Source organism: Toxotes jaculatrix, chromosome 7 (genome assembly GCF_017976425.1).
Source record: "Toxotes jaculatrix isolate fToxJac2 chromosome 7, fToxJac2.pri, whole genome shotgun sequence".
Classification (NCBI taxonomy): Eukaryota; Metazoa; Chordata; class Actinopteri; family Toxotidae; genus Toxotes; species Toxotes jaculatrix.
This window is the reverse complement of record NC_054400.1, coordinates 6,120,292-6,145,239: the sequence shown is the minus strand read 5'-3', so window position 1 is coordinate 6,145,239 and position 24,948 is coordinate 6,120,292. Positions and strand designations below refer to the sequence as shown.

General features: G+C 40.1%; 3 protein-coding genes across 5 annotated transcripts; 2 read left to right on the top strand and 1 right to left on the bottom strand.

Moving 5' to 3' along the window:
- Positions 1-350: 350 nt before the first annotated feature.
- On the bottom strand, positions 351-18,175 carry coq2 (coenzyme Q2 4-hydroxybenzoate polyprenyltransferase). 2 transcript variants are annotated; one of them, XM_041041847.1, is made up of 8 exons: positions 18,060-18,175; positions 3,854-4,208; positions 3,159-3,325; positions 2,569-2,690; positions 2,143-2,228; positions 1,890-2,023; positions 1,120-1,308; positions 351-949 (listed from the first exon to the last, which is right to left on the bottom strand). In XM_041041847.1, the coding sequence occupies exons 2-8, from the start codon at positions 4,176-4,178 to the stop codon at positions 794-796; spliced, it is 1,179 nt and encodes a 392-aa protein (XP_040897781.1). In that variant the 5' UTR covers positions 4,179-4,208; positions 18,060-18,175; the 3' UTR covers positions 351-793. The 2 variants fall into 2 exon arrangements, with proteins under 2 accessions (XP_040897781.1, XP_040897783.1); XM_041041849.1 differs by lacking the exon at positions 18,060-18,175 and adding an exon at positions 5,055-5,160.
- LOC121184270 (zinc finger protein 462-like) lies at positions 6,499-17,652 on the top strand. Its single transcript, XM_041041844.1, has 11 exons — positions 6,499-6,601; positions 6,931-7,000; positions 7,105-12,092; positions 12,197-12,486; positions 12,778-12,896; positions 13,467-13,601; positions 13,701-13,944; positions 14,319-14,461; positions 14,558-14,781; positions 15,305-16,451; positions 16,813-17,652. The coding sequence occupies exons 2-11, from the start codon at positions 6,991-6,993 to the stop codon at positions 16,953-16,955; spliced, it is 7,443 nt and encodes a 2,480-aa protein (XP_040897778.1). The 5' UTR covers positions 6,499-6,601; positions 6,931-6,990; the 3' UTR covers positions 16,956-17,652.
- On the top strand, positions 18,124-24,816 carry mfsd10 (major facilitator superfamily domain containing 10). Of its 2 annotated transcripts, XM_041041845.1 has the most exons (13): positions 18,124-18,234; positions 20,059-20,243; positions 20,877-20,973; positions 21,128-21,231; positions 21,467-21,625; positions 21,850-22,041; positions 22,249-22,351; positions 22,468-22,579; positions 22,660-22,768; positions 22,858-22,948; positions 23,513-23,560; positions 23,665-23,754; positions 24,021-24,816. In XM_041041845.1, the coding sequence occupies exons 2-13, from the start codon at positions 20,091-20,093 to the stop codon at positions 24,122-24,124; spliced, it is 1,362 nt and encodes a 453-aa protein (XP_040897779.1). In that variant the 5' UTR covers positions 18,124-18,234; positions 20,059-20,090; the 3' UTR covers positions 24,125-24,816. The 2 variants fall into 2 exon arrangements, with proteins under 2 accessions (XP_040897779.1, XP_040897780.1); XM_041041846.1 differs by lacking the exon at positions 18,124-18,234 and having other exon boundaries at positions 20,094-20,243; positions 21,160-21,231.
- The last annotated feature ends 132 nt before the right edge of the window (positions 24,817-24,948 follow it).

Here is a 24,948-nt window from a genome sequence, read left to right as displayed (position 1 = left end):
CATTGTTAGTCATACTGGGAATATTGGCCAAAGAAAGAAGAGATTAAAAAGAAAAAAGGAATAGTACATTACATGTACTATTACATTGGTTCTATAGACCGCACTGGTTGAGTGTAAAAGTTCCTACCAATCCCTCATATAAAACGAAAGGCAGTTTCTCACAGACAAGCCCAGACAGGGTGTCTGTACGCTTCCCGCTTAACATGAAGAGGCACAGAGCCAGAGTAAACCAGTGACTCATAAAGAAAGTGAAAATAAAGATCTAGATATGTTTTTCAATAGTTGGTGGACCAGTGATTTACACTACTTTCATCAGGTGAATCAAATGAACCATACTGCTCCCTGGTGGTCAAAAATCATTTAGTGCAGGCTTAACATGCATTTACCAACAATAATAACGTGTTTAAGTTTCAACAGTTATTTCACTTGATATTTTAATGTTTCTTTGCTTGTTTTTTTTTCGCATTTATGTGTACAACAACCAATGATCCACAGTTCTACTGGTAATTTTAAGCACTCGAATACAGACGTTCACTATATGTATGTAAAATGAATTTATTATATAAGTTAATCTCAACATACAGTTGAATGGGGTTCAACAACTATAAATCATAGTTTATGAGCAAAGAAATGTATCCAGTCACTTTACTGTTTGTGTTAAAATCACACAGATTAAAGAACATCTGTTTTTGTCTCATATTGTTTTGTTAAAATCTCAAAATATACTGTGCAAAAATGTAGTATGTGATGTACCAGAACTGTGATAAAATATGCTGTGTACTGATTATCTCATTTATCTGAATGCATCCTCATTCTGCAGCAAAGTCTCTCTTCTTTCTTTCCACAAATTTCCAGCAACAATGCCTAAAAATAACAACAGTCCAAGGTTTCTGTTTGAGACAAACTTCTTCCAGCAGTCCTCCGGTTTATTGATGTCCAAAGTATAAATCTAAATGTGAGAAGAGTAAATATGAGATGTTTGGTTCTGATAATAAACAGGAAGACCAAGAAAAAAACATAAATGGCTTTGATTTCCACATTTACATCCCTACTCCACTCAGTTTGCGACAGTCTCATTGTGAAATGAAACCCTTTATGTATCGTAACCAGGTTTCTTACCTGGTGTGTTAGGTGGATGGCCACTGTGGACAGTACAGCATAGTAAGGGAGAGTTTGTTCAGCATTGACCCCAGCTACAACCAGTCCGGACATCATGGCCACAGTGAAGCCACTCAGCCAAGGTTTGGTTTGCTCCTGGAACCTGAGTGCAGTAGATTTGACTCCTACCTTGACGTCATCTTCCTTATCCTAGTTATCAAAGATAGAACAGAAGGAGCCCAGTCTCATTCCAAATGATCTTACTTTAACATGTGAGGCATTAAGCTGACGTTCTGCTCCACAGTGACTGACAATCCTGAGATCTCAATCATATGAAGTTAAAGAAGTAGTTTGCATCTTGAATAACATACTTAATTTAGTAAATCTCATTTAGTACATAGGCACATTTAGTTTCCCTGGCACCATCCTGCTCTTCATTAATTTAGCTTAGTGTTCCACCTACAGTTCACAGAAACTAATCCACAGTTCAGCCAAAGCTAACATGAAGCTACAGTATAGCTGTGCGACATATCCAAGGCATTTTTTGTGCTTATTATCTGATCATAATGGAAAATATACATTTTTTTCACTTCTAAAAAGGACCACTATCCCAAACAAAGATTACCTACATAAAGAAGCCTTTTATAGCATCAGAAAACAGAATGATTAATCAATAATCTGATTTACATTGTAGTTTATCGTGACAGTAACACTGATTTTAAATGTTTAAAACAGCTCAAACTGCTGCTGCATTTGGCACCTAAGTTAAATTGTCCTGACAAACACTTTACCTGATGTGCATATATAGTGTCGTATATCAACGTCCACATCACTCCTGAGAAATACAGTGGGAGACACACAGACCAATCGCAGGAGCCCTTAACAGCGGACCAGCCGAGCAGCGCTCCCCAGTTAAAGGTGAGACCTAAACAGAAGGACCAGATGAAACATGAGACTACGGTTAGCTCTGCTGACAGGAAGAATAACTGACTTGAGATGCACAAAACATGGAATAATCTTACACAGTATAGTACAGTACAATACCTAACACAAACTGTGGCCAATACGTGATCCTCTTCATCAGTGGGTAGGTGACAACAAGAGATAATGACGCAGCACCCAGAGCTATGCTGTGAGGAGCGTTATGGATACTTTGAGTCATTAAATATTAATAAACACTTAGCATTAGGTCACTTTTTGTCTGTATTCAAATTTATATTAACACACAGCAAGAAACACATTTATAGATGGCAACTGGTGTACATTTTGATCTTATTGTCTCACTTATTTTTTTGCCATGGGTGGCCTCAGAAAAAAATGGCAACATTACCCATTGCCCTCGACTATAGAAGAGCATATATAGTGTTTCTACACACTTGGTTATTTGTTCCACCTTATCTTTTTGAAAATAAACTTAAATGAACAACTCCTTAGGCAGAACTGATGCCAGATCTGACTGTCTCTGGGTACCTGTAATAGTTGAGACACAAGAGAACCCCAAGTGCAAGAGAGAGCTGCCCTCCCAGGAACACTAGTGCCTGCATTCGAGAAATCTCCCCTGAGGCAATGGGTCGACTGGCTGTCCTGGATACCTGCACAAAAACATGGGATAAAAGTGAGTTTTAAGAAGAGCTTTAAAAGAGGATACTGAGTTCTCCTGTCTTAGATCCTAAGGTGACTTCCACATCTGAAGGGCCTGGACAGCACAAGCCTCATCATTATATTAGGAATGTGTACTTCTGACTGCATTATAGCAGCAAGGACAGTGTTATTGACTGTGAATGTGTGAGTGATAGCAATGTAGCTACATACCATTACCAGCATCTTATTTGGTATTATAGCTCTGTAAACGTTGTACTTATAGTTATCAACATGTATGACCAGAAAGGATTTCTACAAAAGAGAACACTTTATTAAAAATGGCAGAAAATGAGATTGCTAAGGAAATATCTACCCAACCAAAAAATGGAGCTGACAGGGCAAAGCACAGAATAAGAGACCAAACCATTTGCATTACAAAAGCCAGTCTCAGCAAATGACTACATATCTGTTTTGTATACCTTTTTGTCAAAGTCTTTATCCCACATGTCATTGATGGTGCAGCCTGCTCCTCTCATTAGCAGAGCACCTGTACCAAACAGAGTGAGCATGCCCAGATCTGGGAGGCATCCAGGATCAGCAGCCAGAGCAATGCCCCATGTACACGGGAGGTACAACAGCCATGTCCCTACAAAATGTACATCACTCAAATGCATTAAGCAAGAGATTAGCATCTGTTATGTTTAAATCCAGCTGCAGACAAAATCACATCACATCTAACACTGACTTTACTTAAGCTGCACAGAACATGGTAATACAGCTGAAAATCATGCTGGTCTTTTTAATAATTACAGGCCCTGTTTCGTAATAAAGGGCCATGATGTTTTTATGCTGTTGTTCACTTCACAATTATGTTAAGAGAATTAAAATAAAATGCAAATCGAACAAAATTCAACAATGTTCCAAACACAAGAGAGTTTAGATTAAGTAAAAAGTTCTCTAAGATGCTTGGAACGACCGACCAGCTAAGTACCTTGAAAGACTGTGTGCAAGTATACCAAGGAGAATTAGTGCTGTTCTGAAGGCAAAGGGTGACCACAGCAAATATTGATTTCATATAGTTTATTTCTGTCTTATATTAAGTGATAAATAAGAACAATTCATGGCAAATAAAATAATTTAAGGTGTGACTGTCATTAAAAATGAATGTACAAACCAATAGGTTTATCGAGCCTCATCAGTCGGAGATATGGCTGGACAGGCGCTGGTGCTGAATTTACAATCGCAGCAGCTGATAAAGTGAATGATCTTCTTCCACAGTGCTGAGTTTCACGTAGTCTGAGTGATGGGCGGATTGCACCCTGACTGTAAAACACTCTTCTTAACATGCTGGAGTCTGAGCGGAGGCCATATTTAGTCCTCGTTCCTTCGCTGTGAAGGAAGGAATCTGACAGCGAGTACAGACAGGGGTGGCCGGCTCCATGGTGGATCCCCCTCAGGGCGTTCACAGTCAGCCGGCTGGTCAGCTTGGCTTGGAGCATGGTGTTTCCCCGAGGTCAGGCTGACATTATCTGTTTTTCCCCAGAAAGTGTCACACAAACAGAAACACAGACACACAATGGTTTGACAGTGGCTTTGTCACAGAGGAGGAGTGATTTGCTTGAACGGGCATTCCTTTTGTGATACACTGAATGAGCTGCACAAAGACTGAGATGTTCGTGTGTCAAAGAGTTGTGCTTCTATTCTTTGCAGACCGTAATGTAAATAATTACCAGTCATGACAGCTTTTTGCCTCTGTGCTGTGTTTCCTATCATAACTGTAATCTGCTGAGCACACATTATCCAATAACTGTTCACTAACTGTAATGTAAATGCTGACCCACTAACATTGTCCATTGTCTGTATTATGCTGCATGTCCTTCTCCCCCTCTCCTCCATTCCTAGCTGTCCTATCTTCCTCCTTTTACCCAGCCCGGCCATCGGCAGGTGGGTCCCCCATCTGAGCCAGGTTCTGCTCAAGGTTTCTTCCTGTTAAAAGGGAGTTTTTGTGCTTGCTCTGGGGTCAGGCTCTGGGTCTCTGTAAAGCGCTTTGAGACAATTTTGATTGTGGAAGGCGCTATATAAATAAAATTGAATTGAACTGAATTCTCTTCGTTGTCAGTGTGTGGCGTGTATCCGCAACATTAGATAAATATTATAACACTCAGTCCGATTATATTATTTGTTACTGGTTAAGGCACGACAGCTGGTGAGTCGATAAAATCTCATTGAAAAAGTCACGCTAGTATCATTGCCACGCATTTCATACTGCAGGTATAATGAATGTTAGCTACAAACCAACTCTTCAACTGATTTGCATCAACGTTAAACCTTGTAAGTGTAATATAAAGTGTAATGTAACAATGAGCCAAACTTACATTTTAGGTCGCAGAAGAGAGGGGGCTTTAAACAGGCGGCTGCCGCGCTACTGTTGTGACTTCCTGTTATTGTGCGCCCGATATTGTTCCGGAGGAAACAGCGTTGGTACTGGGAACCAATGACAGAATCCACTTTGGCTTTATAAATATTGAATATCAGTTGCTAATTGTGCCTCTTAATCAAATCTTTGCTCTTTAGATCACTGCTGACAATTTGCTCCAGTTGTTGACATGTAAACTTTAGGGGCAAAGTATATATGTTTTTATTTGTTATTTGCGAGTGGCAAAATGCAATAATTCGCTCCATGAGGGAAGCGCAATTTTTCTTTTTGTAAAAGGGGAAATTAATTTCTGTCCCACCAGTTGCAATTTTGGTCATTTTAAGTTTTTTTCTTTATTTTATTAAGCTGTCCATGTCTTCCACTAGAGGGGACTATAATCAAAGTAGCAAGAAAAAACGGGAAAGAACATTTGATCGCTCACTTTTTGATTATACTTGTTTATTATATTTTATATCGCCTGCAACGGTATGAAACGTTGTTGGACAAATGAAAAGGATTTTAGAAAAAAAACGAAAAAAAAGGTTTTTGTTACTTTAAAATAGTAAAATACCTACAAAGAGAAAGCGAAGTACTTCCGGTCATATTTGTTTAGGATTTCACAATTAAAGCACCAGTGTGTAATCTTAAATGAGAAATTCAGCGAGTATGAAATGACACGAATCAACATTATATTACGGATATTAACCGTCTCATGACCGTCTCGTGTTATTTTTAGATTATTTGTTAGGGGGGTTGTTTGTCTGTCTGTCTGTCTGTCTGTCTGTTTGTTTTTTTTGTTTGTTTGATTGTAAGATTGACTGGCTGGTAAATTAGTGTTTCATCAGTTACCGAACGATTTCCTCTGGGTCCAATGCATTCAGCATTGAACCTTAAATTGTAACTTCAATAATCAATAGTCGACAACCACAATAATCAGAAACTGTTTGGAAAACATATTAATCGTATTGGTTGTAAACTTTTAGTCACAACTTCTAATTTAAGATGTCAGCTTGGGCTTCAGGAAGTTGTGTTGGCCATATTTGACTATATTCTGATATGTTATGGAGCAGATGATTAATCAGGTAATCAAGAAAATAATTGGCAGATAAATCAGTGTTTAGATAATATTGTTATTCTCAGCAGTAGTAATTTAAGAATATATCAGATAGAGAAAAAACGTCTTCAGGACGAGTACTTTTAGCCTTTAAGTACATAGTTGTGAAGATTTTGAATGAAGGAACATGCTTGTATTGCAGTGAATTGCTTTGTTTTTTCGGCACAGCTTTTTGAACGCCTCTATTAAATTTTAATGTGAAGGTTCGACGGAAGTAAAGTTGTAGCCAAATGCCCTGATGTTTTGCCGCTGCAGAGGAAACGGTGAGACTTACACTCGCGGGAAAAATGGCGGAAATGTGCGGTCTCTTCATGTTGTCAGCATCGGCGATTCAAAAAATCACATCATAAGCCTCATCCTGTGTTTGTCTGCCACATAATCTGTATGCAGCGGTGAGTAATTTTCTTTAGCTAGTTGTGTCTGTCCACTTTAGATTGTGTTGTTTCGTTTTGCGTCTCTTTTCCTGCTGAACTTAAACCTGACTGAAAGTTAAAATACCAATATTTTCTTTTTTTGTACTACTATTGCTGTACTGTTGTTCAGTTGATTTTCCTTTAATGCTTGAGAAGAGCAGTATATTTCTTGGGGTCAGTGTTTCATTTTCTAAACCCAGTCAGAGATCCATAGGATTGCATTAAACTTTTGATCTAACATTCGCAGAGACCACATATATGGTTTTATACTTTGAGCGATTCAAGAACGTGTCCTTTCAACTCCCTAGGTGTGTCTCAGGTGTGTCACATATATATAAGTAAGGCTCTGGGTTTTGGAGGAATGCAAGATGCAAAAAGGTATGTGTTAACAGTCAGTTTTTCTGACAGTGTCAGGTGTTCATTCAGTGTAGTGCATCAGATTAAAGTGAGTATTCAATGTTATCTTTCACTTATCCCCTCAGACTCAGTGCACTTTTCCACCTCTGGCCAAATGATGCACAATCAGGCTGTCACTCAAGAATCCCTGATCAAGCCCCTCCGCTGTAATCACTGCACACTCATCTTCAAATCCAAAGTCTACCTTTTTCAACATCTCAACGAGATGCATGGCTTTGATGTCGATGCTGCGCTGAGAGAAGCTGGTTTAAAACTGACTGACAAAGCCACTGACAAAAGCAGCACTTCAGGAAATACTTTTTCGTGCCAGCACTGTGATTTTAAAGCTTGTAACTGGAGCGTTTTAAACCAACATGAGAAACAGTGTAATAAAAAATCAGAGGACGGGATGGGAAATCCTATCATTTCTGAAAACCCGGAAACCAAAATAACTGTTGTTTCTACAAACCAGCACAGGAAAGGTGCAGTTATGTCTACCTCAAAAACTACACCTAACTCATCAAAGGATCTGAAAACATACAAGAGGCCATTGCAAACCATCACCAAATACTTTGCAGCACCATCTGGATCAGATGGGAAACCGTCAGTGACGTTGGCTAAGAACCCAGTGCTTCTAGATAGCACCAAAGGAACCCTGATTCTGCAAGAATCTCCCTCAAGCTCCAGCCCAAACAGTAGCGGTGTGTTTAAAGTCACTGCAAAGTCCATGATCGATCTCTCCAAAACGGTTTCAGACCAGTTTCTGTTAAGTGACTACCCTTTAATTAGACCAACAAAGAGGACCAATAGTGAACACTCAGAGAGTCAGCCTGCTAAAAAAGCAAAGGTGGACCAAGAAAAGACAAAGCTGCCAGAGAAAACCAACGCAAAGAAAGAGCTGGCATCAAGCAGCACAGAGTTTTTCTTTGACATTAGTGAAGACGAAGAAGAAAAGAAGGTTTATCTTTGTAACAGAAACAAAGAAAGCCCAGAAGTTTACTTTTGTAAGCACTGTGACTACAGTGATGTGGACATCAGACGTATGTGTACCCATTACCAGAACAGTCATCCTCACATAAGATATAATGCTGTCTACATTCAGGATCCAAGTGATCAGAGTGCTACCTTTCGTTGCCTGGAATGTCCTGTGGAGTTTTTAAGTGTAGCTGACCTCAAGAGACATTACACAGAAAATCATCCAGAGGCTGCAAAATTATTCACAGTGCATTCACAGGAACTCAGTTTGGTTTTCAAATGTTTTCTGTGTCCATATACCACCAACGAATTGAAGGTCTTGAAAGAACATTACAAGGAAGAGCACCCAAGACATAAAGTGGATAATTCCTTGTGGTACTGCAGATATTCAGCGACTAGAGTCCAAGACGGATCATCTCAGTTGAATACATGTGAGAAAGTGCACAGTCTGGAAAAATCAGAAGGGATGTCTCCCAAGAATGCAAAGGCACAATATGAGGAAGTCAAGAATGCACCCTCATCCCAACAGCCCACCTCCAAAGAAGCAGATATGGTTTTCTATCATTGCAGCAACTGTAAGTTTAGTCACAAGTCAGTTGTTGTTATGCATGTCCACTATCAGAAAAGCCACCCAGAAGAAACAGTCACGATAGACAAAATCAAACAGTTGGCTTGTGTCACATCACCTGCAACATCGCAGATGACGCCTGAGAAGTTTGTGACAGTAATAGAACACTCTACATCTCAGAAGAACATCCCAGATACCTCTGAAAAAGCAAGAGACGAAGCTGAGCTGTCACAGCAAAGGATTTCAGTGTCTTTGATGAACACACCAGATGCTACAAAGACTCGCTGGGAGTCCCCCAAAACTAAGGAAGTGAAAACTCCAGAGGACAGAAACAAAACAAAGATGTCACCTACCAACAGGAGGGAAATGTCTGCTGGAATGGACAGTCCCCCAGATAAAATGTTCTACTGCCAGTTTTGCAGCTATTCAAGTACCAGCGTCAGAAGCATTATTGGTCATCACAACGCGAAACATAGTGCGTGTGGAGTAACAGGGACAGGAGAAATCTTGGGATATAGCGCTGAGGTGCAAAAAAAGAAACTTCAGAGTGAAGCCCAGGCCTCAACAAGCACTGTATCTTCTGATTCTAAAACTAGTGAACTAGTTGAGGCATGTGGAGATCAAGAAATGCAACACAAAGAGGATGACGTATCAGATGCTTCCATGACGGGATTTAATCCGTATGCTCGTGCAGAAAACTTGTTTTACTGCCAAAAGTGCAACTTTGGAAATCCAACTGTAAAAGGAGTATTGAACCATCAAGCCATAGTTCATCATCGCATTAATTCCAGCAGAACCTGTATTATTGAACATACAGCATCGATTCGTGATGAAATTGCAAAATCAAAATCTCGCTCAAAGGAGTTACCGTTTTCTACTCATCTACCTCTTCCGCTTATAAATGAAGGAGATGAAAATATGTTTTTCTGCCATTACTGCAACTACAGACAGAATAATGTGAACCAGCTAATGAAACATTACTTTAAAAGACACCGTGGATTTGAGATTAAGGCCGAACAGATTCGTCTGTATACTTCCGTGGTTCTCAAGCAGACACAGAAATCACACCTAAAAACAACTACAGGCCCAGAAGTTAATCATGCTTCCCTGGGGGAAGAAGAAAATAAAAAGAACAAAACAAAGACGCTCACCAAATGCTTGCCATTCTCAGTATCACCCTCAGTGAGAGCCACACAAACACAGAGGATCCTTCGCTGCCACAGATGTTCATACAGCAGTCAGTATGTGTATCTTCTGAGGAGGCATATGTGGCGGGTTCATCTGGCAAATCGCTCGATCAATGATGTGTTAAAAGTGTGTTTTAAGCAAGGAATGTTACAGTCAGGGTATCACTGTGACTTGTGTGTTTTCTCTCACAAAAGTGCAGAAGTTGTCTATAAGCACTACCAGGAACAACACCCAGGACGTAAACTGTCTTTTGAGTATGTATCCACGCGGTTATATGTCGGCCCTGACACATGCCCTCCTAAAAGGAAGAAACTTCAAATAAAGTACACTGATGGCATGAGTGATGACGATGGCACTGATGGCAGTTTACAATCCCAAAGATTCGGACAAAACGAAACCAAGATGTATTCGTGCAGAGCATGTTCATTTAAAGGTAGGTCAGTGTCATGTATGACACGCCACTACCGTGCTGTTCATCCTTGGTCTGTGAAAGAAGACGGCTCAGTCCTGAATGTCACCACCAACAAGAAATCAAGTGCAAACAGCAATGTGGAAGACCTCAATGAAATGCCACTGTCATTTGACAGCTACCAAGTGCCTCTTGAATTTGTCAAGTCACCTGGTTCATCTCATGAAACACCAGCGTCTCCCCTCAAGTGCCGCTACTGCCCTGCAGTGTTTCACACCCAGCGCGGTCTCAGCACTCACTGCGGCATGAAACACCAAGAAGCTGCGAGTGAAAATTTAGATGAACAGCAAGTACAAATGCAAACGCGTGTGCATGTCTTCAAGTGTCCATATTGTACCTATGTCAATAACAGCTATCAAGGAGTTCTCACTCACTGCCAGATGAAGCATCCTGCCTTCGTTTCCAGGGCAGACAGCCTCCACGTGGATGAAACACATGTACGCTGTTGGGATGACTTGCCAAGAAAAGGTCCTGGTGACAGTTTCAGACTTAGTGGCTACATGTGTAAAACCTGCTCTCAGATCTATGCAACGCTGGAGAAGCTGAATAAGCACTGTGAGAATGACCACAATGAGACTGTGCCAAACAGACTCAAACCAGCTCGTAACCCATCAGCTGTTAGTAAAAGACAACAGTCTTATACCCACAGCTCTCTAGGATCGGTATCAAAGGCTTCCTTTTTACGGAAGAAAGCATATGCAGTGATAAAGTGCCAGCATTGCAGTTATAGTTGCAGCACAAAACTGGCACTCTCTCGGCACTTGCGTGCTCACCACAGGTATGCATCTGTTCCAAAGGTTAAAGATTGTGTGTATAAGTGCGTCCTGTGCTCCAGATCTTATTTCAGGAAAAAGCGTCTTGGGGACCATTACACTGAGGAACATGGAAAGGACGCCTTCTTAAAATACTATGCACCAATATACAAGCAGGCCCCAGAGAAGTCAGCACGGACACCTCCGGACTGCCCCTCAGCACAGCAACCAGAAAACACTTCTGACACATATCAGTCAATCACAATGACAGAACAAAACAAAATATTAGTCTACAGTTGTCCAAGCTGTCCCTATGTGAATGCTAGCTACCACGGGACTCTCACTCACTGCCAAATGAAGCATCCAACCATCACAGCCAGGGCAGATGAACTTAAAACGGATGAAGTCCTTTTAACCAACATGGTCGGGTGTACGACGGGAAAAGGTTCTAATAAAAGAGGGTTCTTGTGTAAAAAATGTCCACAGATTTATGCATCATTGATAAAACTGAAAGTCCACTGTGAGAGGGACCACAGCCAGGCTGAGCAAGCAGCCTACGAACATTCAGCTGAAACTAAAGAACAGTCCTATCATGGCTCAGCAATGGAAGCTGCCTCTTTGCAAAACAAAACATGTCAAGTGTCAGCACAAAACAAGGAATCACTGTACGAGTGCCACATGTGTACTTATAAAGGAATGTGTCGAAAGTACCTGCATTGCCACTACAAAAAGACTCACAAATTGGATGCACTCAGCACATACAAGCAGCTGGAAAAGTATAACAAACGTAAACGCCACTACCTGCCCAAAGCTGCATCTGAAGAAAGTGCACATGTCAAATGTAAGAAGTGTCCAAACTTAGCGTTTGACTCTTCTCAGCTGCTCATTGCCCACTATAGTACCTTTCATAGGTCAGAATGCACGTTGGACTTCACTGTATTATCAAAAGAATCAAAGAAGAGTCTGGGGATTTACAAATGTGCCCACTGCAGGAAACAATTAAATGGAATTAGAAAGCTGTGTCGCCACCTGGATAACCACAGAGCATGGAAGAAAAAGAAGACAATGCCTGCAAAGGCATCATTTGTCACAATGACAACACCAGAGGCCGCATCCATTGAGGTGAGTTGCCCACATGATCATTTACGTTCTTGATCTTTTGTTACATGCTGGAGCCACAGCAGTAAGCTTAAAACCTGACGACCACTCCTGTGTTTAATTTTCAGATCTGTAAGCAAGATGAACTGCCTATGTTAGAAACTGTGGAGGAGCTGACCCAGTGGAATGTGAGGCCAGCAGAGACCTTCACTTTGCCAACAAGTCCACTGCCATCTCCTTCAAAACCCACTGATGTAGAGCAGCCAGAGCTAGAATCAAGACAAGACAGACACACTTGCAAACAGTGTGGGAGGACATTCATGTCCCTGAAAGGTCTGCGCTCACATGAGCGCAGCCATGCAGCCCTGGCAGCCATCAAGAAACTGGTCCATCTGCCTACCTCACCACTTAACCACAAGTAAGAATAAACTTTGGTGGGTCAGTCAATGTAAAAAAAAAATAAAAATAAAAAATAGGTTCATCTTTGCTAAATGTTGTCCTTTTATAGTACAAGCTCTTCAAAACAAAAGTCATAGCATCATTAATATAGAATTGTAAGTGCTTTGTTCAACAGTACGATGTTAACATATTAAACGGAAAAATACATTTCACAAATTCAGTGTCCTGTACGTCAGGAACCCCTGGCCCTATGTAGTTTCTGACAAACTAATTGTGATTGTATCTGACTTTTTTGGCATTGTCTCTACAGCATTAACAAATACGTCCTTTACAAATCTGGGACCATAAAGCCTTTCCTGTGTAGTTTCTGTTCCTATCGGACCACCGTCTTGGGCCTGTGGAGGAGTCATTTTATGAAAGCTCATCAAGGTGAGTGACCCATTTATAAAGCACAATTACTTGACAGCAATGGTGTCCTGGTAGTATGATTCATCAGATGTCTCGGCTTACACCTAAGATTTTATTAAAGCGCTGTGAACTTGTAGTTTACCTTTATCATTAAGAGGAACATTAAAGGAAATACTGACATAGATGATGATTTCAAAATAAGTTGTTACAGGTTAGAAGTATAAATGAAAGTAGTTGCATTCCTCTGGCCTTTTGGCTGGTTTTGATCAGGAGAGTTTATCCAGCCAAGCATTGTTTAATTTGGGCTGACACGGGCAGATTGTACTTTGCCTTTAACTGGTCTAACTCTATTTTGCTGCGTTGAAAATACTACAACTGAAAAGAAATTGGCTACTTTTTGTGCAACAGTCTTGGCTAATCTGTCGAGATACCCTGCCTGAGTTTTGAGCACATTCTCTGGTTTATATAGTGTAACTAGTTCACTTAAAATCTGCATTTCTGCACAGATTATACAGCACTTCCTTTTAGATATTTCATGAGATGTTTTTTCTGTCTTTCATTCCATGTGTGTGTTGCTGCTGGATGCACCAGATGTCATTCAGAATCTTGCGGACACTGACAGCCAAAATGAGGAGGACGTTCAGAGGGCCCAAAAGGAGCCTCCTAATTTAACAGAGGAAAAGAATCATTTGCCTGAACCTGATGAAGAACCTGAAATGACTGAAAGCAAGTTGTCCTTGTATATAAGTGTCAAGATTTATATTAAATACACACTTTCTGCATTGCAAGCTTTACTGACAGTCGGGGTTTGTTATACTTTGACAGAAGCGCTGTACTTGGAGCCCCCAGATGTGCAGCGACAGCTGAACCACTACAGCTTGATGGCACACACTGGTGTCTCATCGATAGCGAACCTGCAGGAAACCGAATTACCTGAGAACAGTCTGCTTCACTGTGAGTTCTGCAATTTCAACACTGGCCACCTGTCAAGTATGCGACGACACTACTCAAATCGCCATGGGAAGAAGATCCTCAGGTGTAAGGACTGCAACTTTTTCACTGGTATAAGGTGAGTTACAGCCACCGTAAGCACTTTTCTTTTTGGAATGTGATAACTACTGTATTTTCTCCTTTTCTCGACGTAGATTATGAAACTTTTACAACAGAAAATGTGTTGTTCTGGTTGTTTTGGCTCAATGTTAGATTTAGAAAACAGTTCATACGCACAAATGGCCACCAAGGAAATTTGGTTGTATCCAAAGTGCATATATTATTAAACAATTACAACTGCTAAAATTCTGATAGCCGTCGTTCTTTTCGTGTGTCAAAATCTGAAATGTTCCTCAAGACGGCTAAAAACATTTTAGGTCATCATTATTTTGGGTCATCCCTGTCCGGTGCGATGGCATGCATCTTTGTCACTTGTTTGTCGTGCGTTATTAGAAAAACCCTGGAGATGCACATGGAGACCGGTCACTCTACCTGCCAATCAGAACCTACTCATCAGAAGGACCTCCGCTGCCCATTCTGCCTCTACCAGACCAAGAACAAGAATAACATGATTGATCACATTGTCTTACATCGTGGTAGGTTAGACACAAACAGGACTCTGTGTTCTCACTGACTGAAATCGTAATATATCATCTTATATTCAGTCTTGTTTTTTTTTTTTTTTTCCCCAGAGGAACGTGTTGTGCCAATAGAGGTGCGTCGCCCGAAGCTGTCACGTTACCTTAAGGGCATTGTCTTCCGCTGTCACAAATGCACTTTCACAAGCGGTAGTGCTGAAAACCTGCGTCTGCACATGATGAGGCATGATGACATCAAACCCTACAAGTGTCGGCTGTGCTACTTCGACTGCACTCTGCTGAGCGACTTGGAGGCACACCTGAGTGATAAGCATCAGGTGAGGATTTGTCGCTAAAGCCGTCTCTGCATCACTGGAATTCCTTTGTGTCTGAAAAACTGATACATTATCCACTTTGAATGTACTGGAATTTTAAAAGCTAAAGAGAACCATAGGCAGCGTCTTAGTTTCACATTTTCAGGTGCTAATGTAAAAATTTTATATAAAAATTAAAAGTTATTCACTGCTACTGAGCTAGCAGCTAAAATGTTCCTCTGCACATTCCTGCCATAACCATGAGCATTAAGAAAATGAGGAATCCAATAGAAAATAATTTTAAAAAGTAATGGCACACGTGTTGGTGCTCTCTGCTCAGTCGCATTGACTGGCCCAGCTCCATCGGTGCACACTCCAACTAAGTCTGTGAGGGATAAGGGCTATCGCGTGGCAGTCTGTTGTTGTGCATTTGGAGATGTGCTTGATGGCTCTCTACAACTGTGCAGACTGTGCTTGAGCGAATACCCCACAATAAACAATTTTCTGATGTTGCTTTTTTTGTTGTTGTTGTTTTTCTTTTGTGCAGGTTGTGAGGAATCATGAGCTTGTGGGTCAGGTCAGCCTTGATCAGCTAGAAGCAAGGGTTGGTAGAATGCCAGAAGAGGAGGATGAACCCTTATCAGACTTGGAGCACCGTCACATTGAGAGCAAGGATGTCGAAATGGAGGAGTTTGTTACAGTCTTTAATGATGTTCTACATGAGACACAAGCTGAGAACCTGGCAGTGATGAAGGACGCATATCCGAAGCATGAGCAGGACCCACAAGAACAGGAAGGTACTGTGTTCATGCCAGTCGCTGCAAGAGGACAGAGGATAGAAGATATAGTAGAGCAAAATGTTGGGAAGGGAAGCAAAGCAGATACCCAGTTTGAAGGCTGCTGTGGTCCAGAGAGAGTGAGGCAGACAAATGATAACCAAGCCCAAGCCAAACTGAGAGGTAGTGAGGACAGCAGCATAATGTTCTCACAGCAAAAAGAGGAAGCAGCCGTGGGGAGCTCAAGAACAGATGGTAGAATAGCTGAAAAAACAGAGGCACACAAGTTAGCTATTAAGGCATTTCAGCATAAAGCACTGAACATCGAAGCTAGAGTAGAACATGATACACTGCATCGTAGCATCGACAAGATACACGAGAGAGCAGATCAGGACGCAACGGTCAAGATAGAGCCGAACATTGAGAACGACTGTGTAGATAATACTCTAAGTGAGGTGCCTGATGACGGACAACGGACGGACACTTTGACGGACAACCCAAAACTTAAAGTTAGTTTGGCAAATAACATCAGGGGTCAGGAGAGTTTTAAAGTTGAAAGGCATTTGCCAACACTTCTGCCCAGCTGTGCACAACTTAAGATAACCAATAAAGAGAGCTTAGATGTCCCAATTACAGAGTGCAAAGAAGAACAAATGTGCAAAGAGGAACAAGTTCACAGTGAGGAGGCTACAGACCCGTATGGAGAGATGCCAGTGCTTGAGAATGAGTATCTAAAAGAGATGTTGCACCCTCTTGGATGTCACAAGGAGGAGGAAGAAGAAAACAACGATCATCTTGAGCAGAGGCAGAACAAAGAAGAAGAGGTGATCACTGAGGCCAACAAGAACCGATGCAAGGATCAGGAACATGAGGAGGGAGACAGGATAAAGGAGGCGGACAGTCCACACACGCACAAAAGTAAGAATCTAAACTGATCACAGTGAATCTAATTGAATGATTTTTAATGTAAGGGCGATAGTTTGAACGTAGCGAAGGGCAATGCATACGGGTGGTATATGACGTGCTTTAAAACACCTGCACACATTGTTTTTGAAAAAAGACACCCTTAGACCATGCAACATCAATGATCGTTTAAGTTTATCAAATGTGACAGATGGGTCTTAAAAAAAAATAAATAAAATTTTGTTCTCAATCTGTGTCGGACTGTATCATATCAATTTGAGGAATGTCAGATTGTGTGAACAAGTAAATGCAACCCGAGTTAGGTTTGGGAAATGGCATGTGACCCCAGCTTGAGTTCACTTCTCTTGTTTTTCAGGTGCATTCACAGCCACAGGTGGACCTGCTGCAGGCCTGTGCCCATCAGTTACAGAAAAGAAACTTTATACATGTGAGTTTTGTGGACGAAACCTCATGAACAGCTCTGAATTGAAGCGTCACACTATGCGACACGGAATATGATGTTTTTCTTTACATTGCGGATGGCAGAAGGAGCTTCCACTGTTGATTGTTGTTTGGGAAGTTACATTTTCACGAACCGTCCTCTTTTACTGTACTGTGTATTTGTAAACAACCTGCTAACAAATTAATTTTTCATGTTTTATAGATTTTAAACCTTTTCTAATATAATATTCTTATGGTGCAGCTGTTGTGGTTAGGATTTAATTCAATAAATAAAATTTCACAACAAAGCTGGTGACTGCACAGTGTGTTACACATTGTCATTAAGATCCTATTTAGATTTGTCACTAATGAAAAATATACATTCAAAGATCCTCTTTTTTTTTCCTTTTGTCGCCGCAGAAAATGTGAAGGGAGATATTAATCAGAGGTTACTGCTGTCAAACATGTAAAAATGTTTACACTGAACTATTGTTACATAGAAACTTTATAACATCCTTGTTAAATACCGAGAACTGCACCAACCTCAATACTGTGTAACTGTGGAAATGCTTTTGCTGCCTTCAGGTGCTGCCGGGTATTTGAACCTAATGTGTACCTTGCCATTGAGAAAGTAAATAGTTTCAGCAAGTACAGTAAGAAATACAACAGTATTTGGTCTGATGTCCTATGTAAATGTTAAACTTATGCTTATATTTTAATCTTTTTGTCATATGATAACATTTACTTTTGTTCTAAATAAACTGAAAGTGTTGCTGCTGGTAAGACTGAAGTGCTGTATATTTTGAACAGTGGACAGAAGCAAACAAACAACTGGTTTTAGAACAGATAATGCCAACATTAGAACCATTATTATATTAATACTTTTGTTTATATTACTCCTTATGAATGAAAGCACACCAAGCTTAGCCGTTTGTGACCTCAGCACTGGCTGTTACTCCATGATTTGGCTAGGGGACAAATTAAAACCATTTTTAACCTGGTAGCTGAGGCAGGTTGAATCTTCAAGGTATTTTGAATCATTTGTGTTAGTAATAAAGTAAAAGATCTTGCCGGTAGAATTTTGTATCGGACATACTGTATGCAAACAAGTAATGAGGGGGCGTATAATGACGTATAATGAACCGGGGCCAGAAAGGCTAGAACACGAAAATACGAGCTTACCTGAAGGCAGCATTTCGGTCTGTGCGCGTTGGTTACGACACTTCTTGTCATCAGAATGTAAGAGGACACCGCTTCCTGGTGTGGACTAAGAGTGATGGGCTGATGAGGGAGCGGAGGTAGAGCTGCTGCAGTCGGTGCGATCTCTTGGTCTGATTCGGGAGTCTGCGGAAAGAGCGTAAGTTCAACCGACTACAGTGTCTCTGATCGCTTGGTTAAAAATGTCCGAAAAGAAAAGAGGTGATGCTCATAAATCCCGGTCAGTCGCACTGGCTCGATATTCTGCTCTGCGGAAGAAACCACTTGTAGGCAATGTGTGTTGTTTTTTTATGTTTGCATGTCAGTTCCTTTTCTGAGGAGTTCATACAGACAGGGATAAAGTTTGCTCTGAGCATTTACAGGAATTGTTTCCTCCTTCCTTGGGGAACGCCTCTCTTTTCTGACGACTTGCTGTAAGAGGCTGTAATAATTTTTTTAGAAAGTTTGTGATCAATTGTAACTTTTAGTGGAATGCATCTACTTTTGTAAACTTTTGTTTGTTTACATTTGGCATAATGTGGATGTTTCAAACCGAGTACTCGTATATTTTCCTTCGGTAAAAGCACAAATACCACTGTATAAAATACTCTGTTGCAAGTACAAGATCAGACTTGCCTAAAAGTACAAAGGGATTATCAGCAAAATGTATAAAGTACTGGTTGGGGATTTATGGTCGCTTTCAGAGTGTTTTCATATCATATTTATCATTTTATTTGAATTTTAGTACAGAAATGTCAAACAGCTGCATTTTAATGTCTACTACTTTATGTACTGTCAGATAGTTTAAGATTTAAATGTCATATATATTCATGTCATATATATATAGACAGACAGATATTGATATAGATATGTATTTCCTTTATTCTGAAATGTTGTGGAGTAGAGAGTACTAACTCTCTATTAACTGTGGTGTAACGTAACTAAGTACATTTACTCACGTATTGTATGTAACTTTTACTTTACTCGAATGTTTCCATTAAAAGCTACTTTATTTTTCTACATCACTACTTTTCAGAGGTAATTACTGTGCTTTATACTCCACTACATTGATGTGACAGGAAGTTAGTTTTAACATTAGGATTTATATTGATAAACCTTTCAGATACAACACATTGTTAAAGATTAAATCAGTGTTTCCCAGCCCCTTTTTTTTTTAAGCTTGTGACCACTTACAACAAAGCAATGTTTATTTGAGTCTACTTGTCAGGTTTCGGATGTCACATGAAAAGAATTTAAAACAAATTTGATTTGCATAACTGTGTTAGTTCCTCTTAATCATTTCACAATCCCTCAGATTTATCTTTTGAGCCTTTTGAATGGGTCTGACCCAAAGCAAGGCACCACTGGACCTACAACCTAATAATGTCAGACAGGTCACAGTGGAAATAAAATCTCAACACACTGACTAAACACACTGAATAAACTAAATCACTCACCCTGTTAATGTTTGTACTAAGACCTGCCTATTAATCTGCAGGATGCAAACCTACCCTCTGTATTAAAGCTTTATTCTACAGGTCCCTTCCCTATTCTACAAAAAGCACATACATGGAACTCTGAAGTCATGAAGGCAGTGCTGAGCTGATGTTCTTCCAGCCAATTCCATTTAATTAGAAATACAATGTATCCCATAATGCACAGGTTTTTAATTTGTACTTGGGCTTAAATATTATGAATTTGAGGAAATGTATAAATGTTTGTAATCTTGCCCTACATTTAGTTCCAAATAACCTATTTCTTTCAAGGAAACGTTCAAGGAAACCACACACCTGTAAAACGAAGCTGGTTTTAACTTCCTGAAGCTAGTTATAATTGCAGTACTTCCTCAAGGCTTTACTTGTTCCTGTTCTGAGACATAAAAAGTCAGGCTTATTGGTGCTGTAAATGTAAATGTGCGTAACATGTATTTTCATGGCAGTGCTGCTCTTCTAACATGTGCCGTATGCGTTTTATTTCTGAACAGGACCAGAAGAAACACAGCATTCAGTTAGAGGAATGTCAGACGTAAACAAATCTGCAGATAATGGCGACTCATTCTCCTCAAAGGTCATCAACGTTGTGTTTATCATCCTGCTGCTGGATCTGCTGGGATTCACACTGATTCTACCTCTGCTGCCTTCCATTTTGGACCATTATGCACAAACAGGGGTTAGTCGGTTTTGTTTTGTTTTTTTTAACTTTTTAACTTTTTTTATTTGTCTGTTTTTTGTTTACGGACATATAAATGCATGATGATGATATAAAATTAAGGGACATAATATTTAGAAGAAAAAGAGGCTGTCTGCAGTTCCCAAGTTTTTAATAGTGTTACATTTCAAACTGCAAAGTCTTCATCAGGCAAACATCCATAACACTGTGAAGACTGTGTTTTATCGGTCCTTTGTGGGCTACATTGTGTGTTTTCCCTGGACATAACCAAGGGGTTGGAGGTGCACGCATGTATACATCAGCTACACAAGTGGAAGTGGTGTTTATAGTTGCTACCACTGCAGCGTAAAAAAAGTGTAAAAAAAAAAACCCCAAAACAAAACAACAGTGATTCTGAATAGGATTTACTGGACAGACAATGTGCAGAATGTCATGCTCCTTTGAACAAAGAAGGCTCTGTGTAAAGAATCTATTCCATAAAGAAACATAACCAACTCATGAGTGATTAGATGAGCAGCAGTGGGTTGCTTTGGTGGGGGACTGTGCAAGCTGACTCATGCTGAACTGACCTCTTTCCTAGCATTCAAATTGCCCCTGTGTGATGTTACATGTTTGTGTTTTCTTGCCGGGTAGGATGTTGTATATCAGTCTCTGCAGAGTGTCGTGGACTGGTTCAGGGAGGCTGTTGGGATTCCTATGGAAAAGAAATATAACAGTGTCCTGTTTGGAGGTATAGTTGATTGATTTTATATTCTCTGCAGCTGATAAGGAGCTCTGCTTTTCATGATATTATGATCAAGAATAATGACATTTTAATGATCCAAAAAATGTGGTTCAGTCCAGGTCATCGGTTTGGTTTGTCTGCACCTTAATTTGCCCTTCAGGTCTGATTGGGTCACTGTTTTCACTGCTGCAGTTCCTGTCATCACCTGTAACCGGTGCTCTGTCAGATCACTATGGCAGACGCCCCCTGCTCATTCTTACCACCGTGAGTATCATGCTAGGCTTATTATTAATACCTAAGATTTTATTATAAAAACATAAATATTAGTATTCTTTTACATTGGAAACCTTATAGAAAATAGTAACAGTGCAAAGATATCTTCATTGGTTGTTAATCATGGAGTCATTCACTTTGTACTCCATAGTTTTTGTAAGAAAAATTACAGCCATGTCGTCAACGCTGATGCATTTAGGTCTACATTGGGTGCTTTGTCTTCCAGTTAGGGCTGATGTCCTCCTATGCAGTGTGGGCAGTTTCCCGGAGCTTCAGCATGTTCCTTTTGTTTCGGGTAATTGGGGGCATTTGTAAGGGCAACGTCAGCCTCTGCACTGCCATCGTGGCCGACTTGCCTTGCCCGAAAGCACGAAACCGAGGAATGGTAGGCACAGATGTTTGTGGCCGTTACAGGAAATGTATTGTTGAAACTGAATATATGGTCACTCAAGCATCACAGTGATATATACTCGCATTTATTATCAGGACACTGTGACTCTGACCATCACATGTACATAATACTGCTGATTGGCCAGTGTATGCCTTTGGTATTGTCAAAAAACAATGTGACAAAAAACTAAGATTATTAACTAAATTTACTGTGACCAGGCTATGATCGGCATCGCCTTCTCCTCGGGCTTCACTGTAGGGCCTCTGATGGGTGCCTACTTTGCTGTCAGCTCCAGAACAACAGGAAATGTCTTCTACCAAACTCCAGCTCTGCTCGCCTTGGCCTTCAGCGCTGCTGATTTGCTTTGTATTTGGCTCATGCTGCCAGAGACGCTCACTAAGGAAGTCAAGGTTAGCTGTGGAAGCATTGACACTGCTAACTGAGAAACTGAAACACATACGTTTTTTGGCTTTATTCATTTTTTTGACATTTACATGTTACCCGTTCTCATGGCTTTTATTTTTTGGTGAGCCAAAGGCAGTTTTCCACACTGGTGGACAATAAAGTTCTTTTCTGCTTCATTCTGTTCTGTTTTCATTTTTTGTGTTTCATCCTAGGCTTCGTCTTCAGGGTTTGGGGACTCCGGAGACCTCCTGAACCCGTTATCTTTGTTCCATTTCTCAGCTGTTACCAGGACAAAAGATCCCCCGTCAAAAGAAAGTGAGTATTCTTCACACTGGGTTCCTCTGTTTGGCAGAGGCTTACACCCATTTAACCCATTTATGAAGCATGAATGAACCTTGGCACAAAGACAGAAGGTGTGTTTGTTTTTACAGGAATGCAGAAGCTTCAGCTGTTGGGCCTGGTTTATTTCTGCTACCTCTTCCTGTTCTCTGGTCTGGAGTTCACACTGAGTTTTCTGACTCACCAACGATTTCACTTCACAAGGTACAAGCTCAAAGATGAAGCTGTGCTCTCAGCTGTTGTGAATGAACCTGAACAGTGACCTTGCATTTTTCTCTCGACAGTATGCAACAGGGAAAGATGTTCTTCTTCATTGGTGTCATCATGGCGTTGATCCAGGGGGGATATGCTCGCAGAATCAAACCAGGGCACCATATCAAGGCTGTTCGTATGGTAGGAGTCTATTTACGTCTATTTATGCCATGACATGGTACATTACAGTACAAAAGTCTCCTTAACTGAACTGTATTTCTTGTTTCTAGGCAATCTTAACATTAATCCCAGCATTTATTCTCATCGGGTTATCGTGGAATATAACGATGCTTTACATCGGCTTGGCGTTATACTCCTTTGGTGAGTCGTGTTTGCATTGACTCTGTTTGAATGGAAAACAATGATAAGCGGTATTGAATGCCAGGTTGAGACAAGTTAAACCCTTCATTGTAACAAGGAATGTACAAAATATTTGAATTATAACTGATAAACATTGGCATATGAGTAGAGTCACAACAGGTAATGAGATTGATTAAAAAAAAAAAAAAAGGCGAAAATTCCCAAGGCCAGTTAAAATTATAAAACCAAAACACATAGTAAATTTGAAAGACTTCAGTGTGTGATTTGGATATCTAGAATTATCAAAGAGTATTGGACTGTGGACTGTGTTTTAACTACTCTGTGCTGTCATTTTGGCAGTCATAATGTATGTCAAGAAACTTCCTGGTTAAATAAAAGTTAGATAAAAAAAACAAAAAAAACAAAACAACACTTCACCACTCACAAATGTGAATCACAGTTGATATGCAGCAGGATAATATCCACAGACTATGCAAGATATGAATATGCTTTTCAATCATGAAATATATCTAAAGTTAAACCGAATGTATTGTATTTCATTTTGTATTTTTCTTCTTGTTACAGCGGCTGCAATAGTAGTTCCGTGCTTGTCAACACTTGTTTCTGACCATGGTGAGCCCCTTATTCACTCTCACCTATTTAAACTCACAATCCGTTTTAATTATAATATGAATCTGCACACTGTTGCTGATTATCTGCTCTGAATATTCCTCCAGGCTCCGCCAATCAGAAAGGTACAGTGATGGGGATCCTGCGTAGTTTGGGAGCCTTGGCCAGAGCACTGGGACCAGTTGTATCATCCTCTGGTGAGGAAGCTTTGATAATGAGACATATTTCAGTTATAATGACCTACAGTCTAGTTTTGTAGATTTGTTTGAGATTGTCCTTTATCTTCTTCTTCTCTGAAATTAAATACTGAAATATTTAAGTCAATCTTTCTATCATGTGCCAGGTTCATTCACATTTAAGTCACAAACTTTTTTGAAACAGCACCATTTAAATTTAAATTGTTTTCTATATCACTGAATTTATTTATAGTGTGCTTGTTTTAACTTTTGTGTTTGCTTCACAGTTTACTGGATAGCTGGAGCACAGATCTGTTTTCTCATCACATCAGCCTCTTTCATTGTACCCCTGGCTCTCTTGAGCACAGCCAGGAGGCTGAAGGAGGAGTGAGCAGTACAAGGACTTGAACAGACTTAAAAAGGAGACTGCAGAGACATTGTAGAGATTTTTCTACCTAAATGAATGTTATGATGTTTACATCTGCTGGTAGAGCAAGCACTGAATTATTATTTTTGCCACATGCAACAATCATGAGAACATGAAGAGATGAAGGTGCTGCTGGCTAAGAATCATCACATGAAGCTAATTAATGCAAGGGGACGATGAACATGCCAAAACCAAAGGGGGGTTAATGGGAGAGATGGGGTAAATAAATGTACCTAATGCCTAATGTGTAGATGTAAACCTATGCATATTATGGACTACATGGGTCAGGATGGGATTCAAATTACATTTATGTTTGTGGAACATAGATTGTATAAAAAAAAGTCTCAGTACTGCAACTTAATTTAAGTGGTGAAAGGTGATTAAGTACAACTTTGAGGTACTTTCCATTTTATGCTACTTCATACTTTTACTACACTACATACAATGTAATCCACAACATACAATGTAATCGACAACATGTGTTTTGTTTTGTTTTTTTTAACTTTTAAAAAACGTTTTTTAAAACTTTTTTAAAATCTGTGATCCAGCTGTATAATGAGGTGCATTGTTATAGATTAAACTACCTAATGTACACCTCAACAGCTTCATTAAAATACTGTTTAATACAAATAAAAGGGCATATTTTGCATAAAGGATGCTTTTGATGCTTTTAATAGATTTCTTACTTGGAGTTTTACTTGGCTTGATTTATTTAGAACTATCCACCAAGAATGCTCGAAATAAACCATAATGCAGGTCTGAAGGTCCTACAAGATAGGGCCACCACA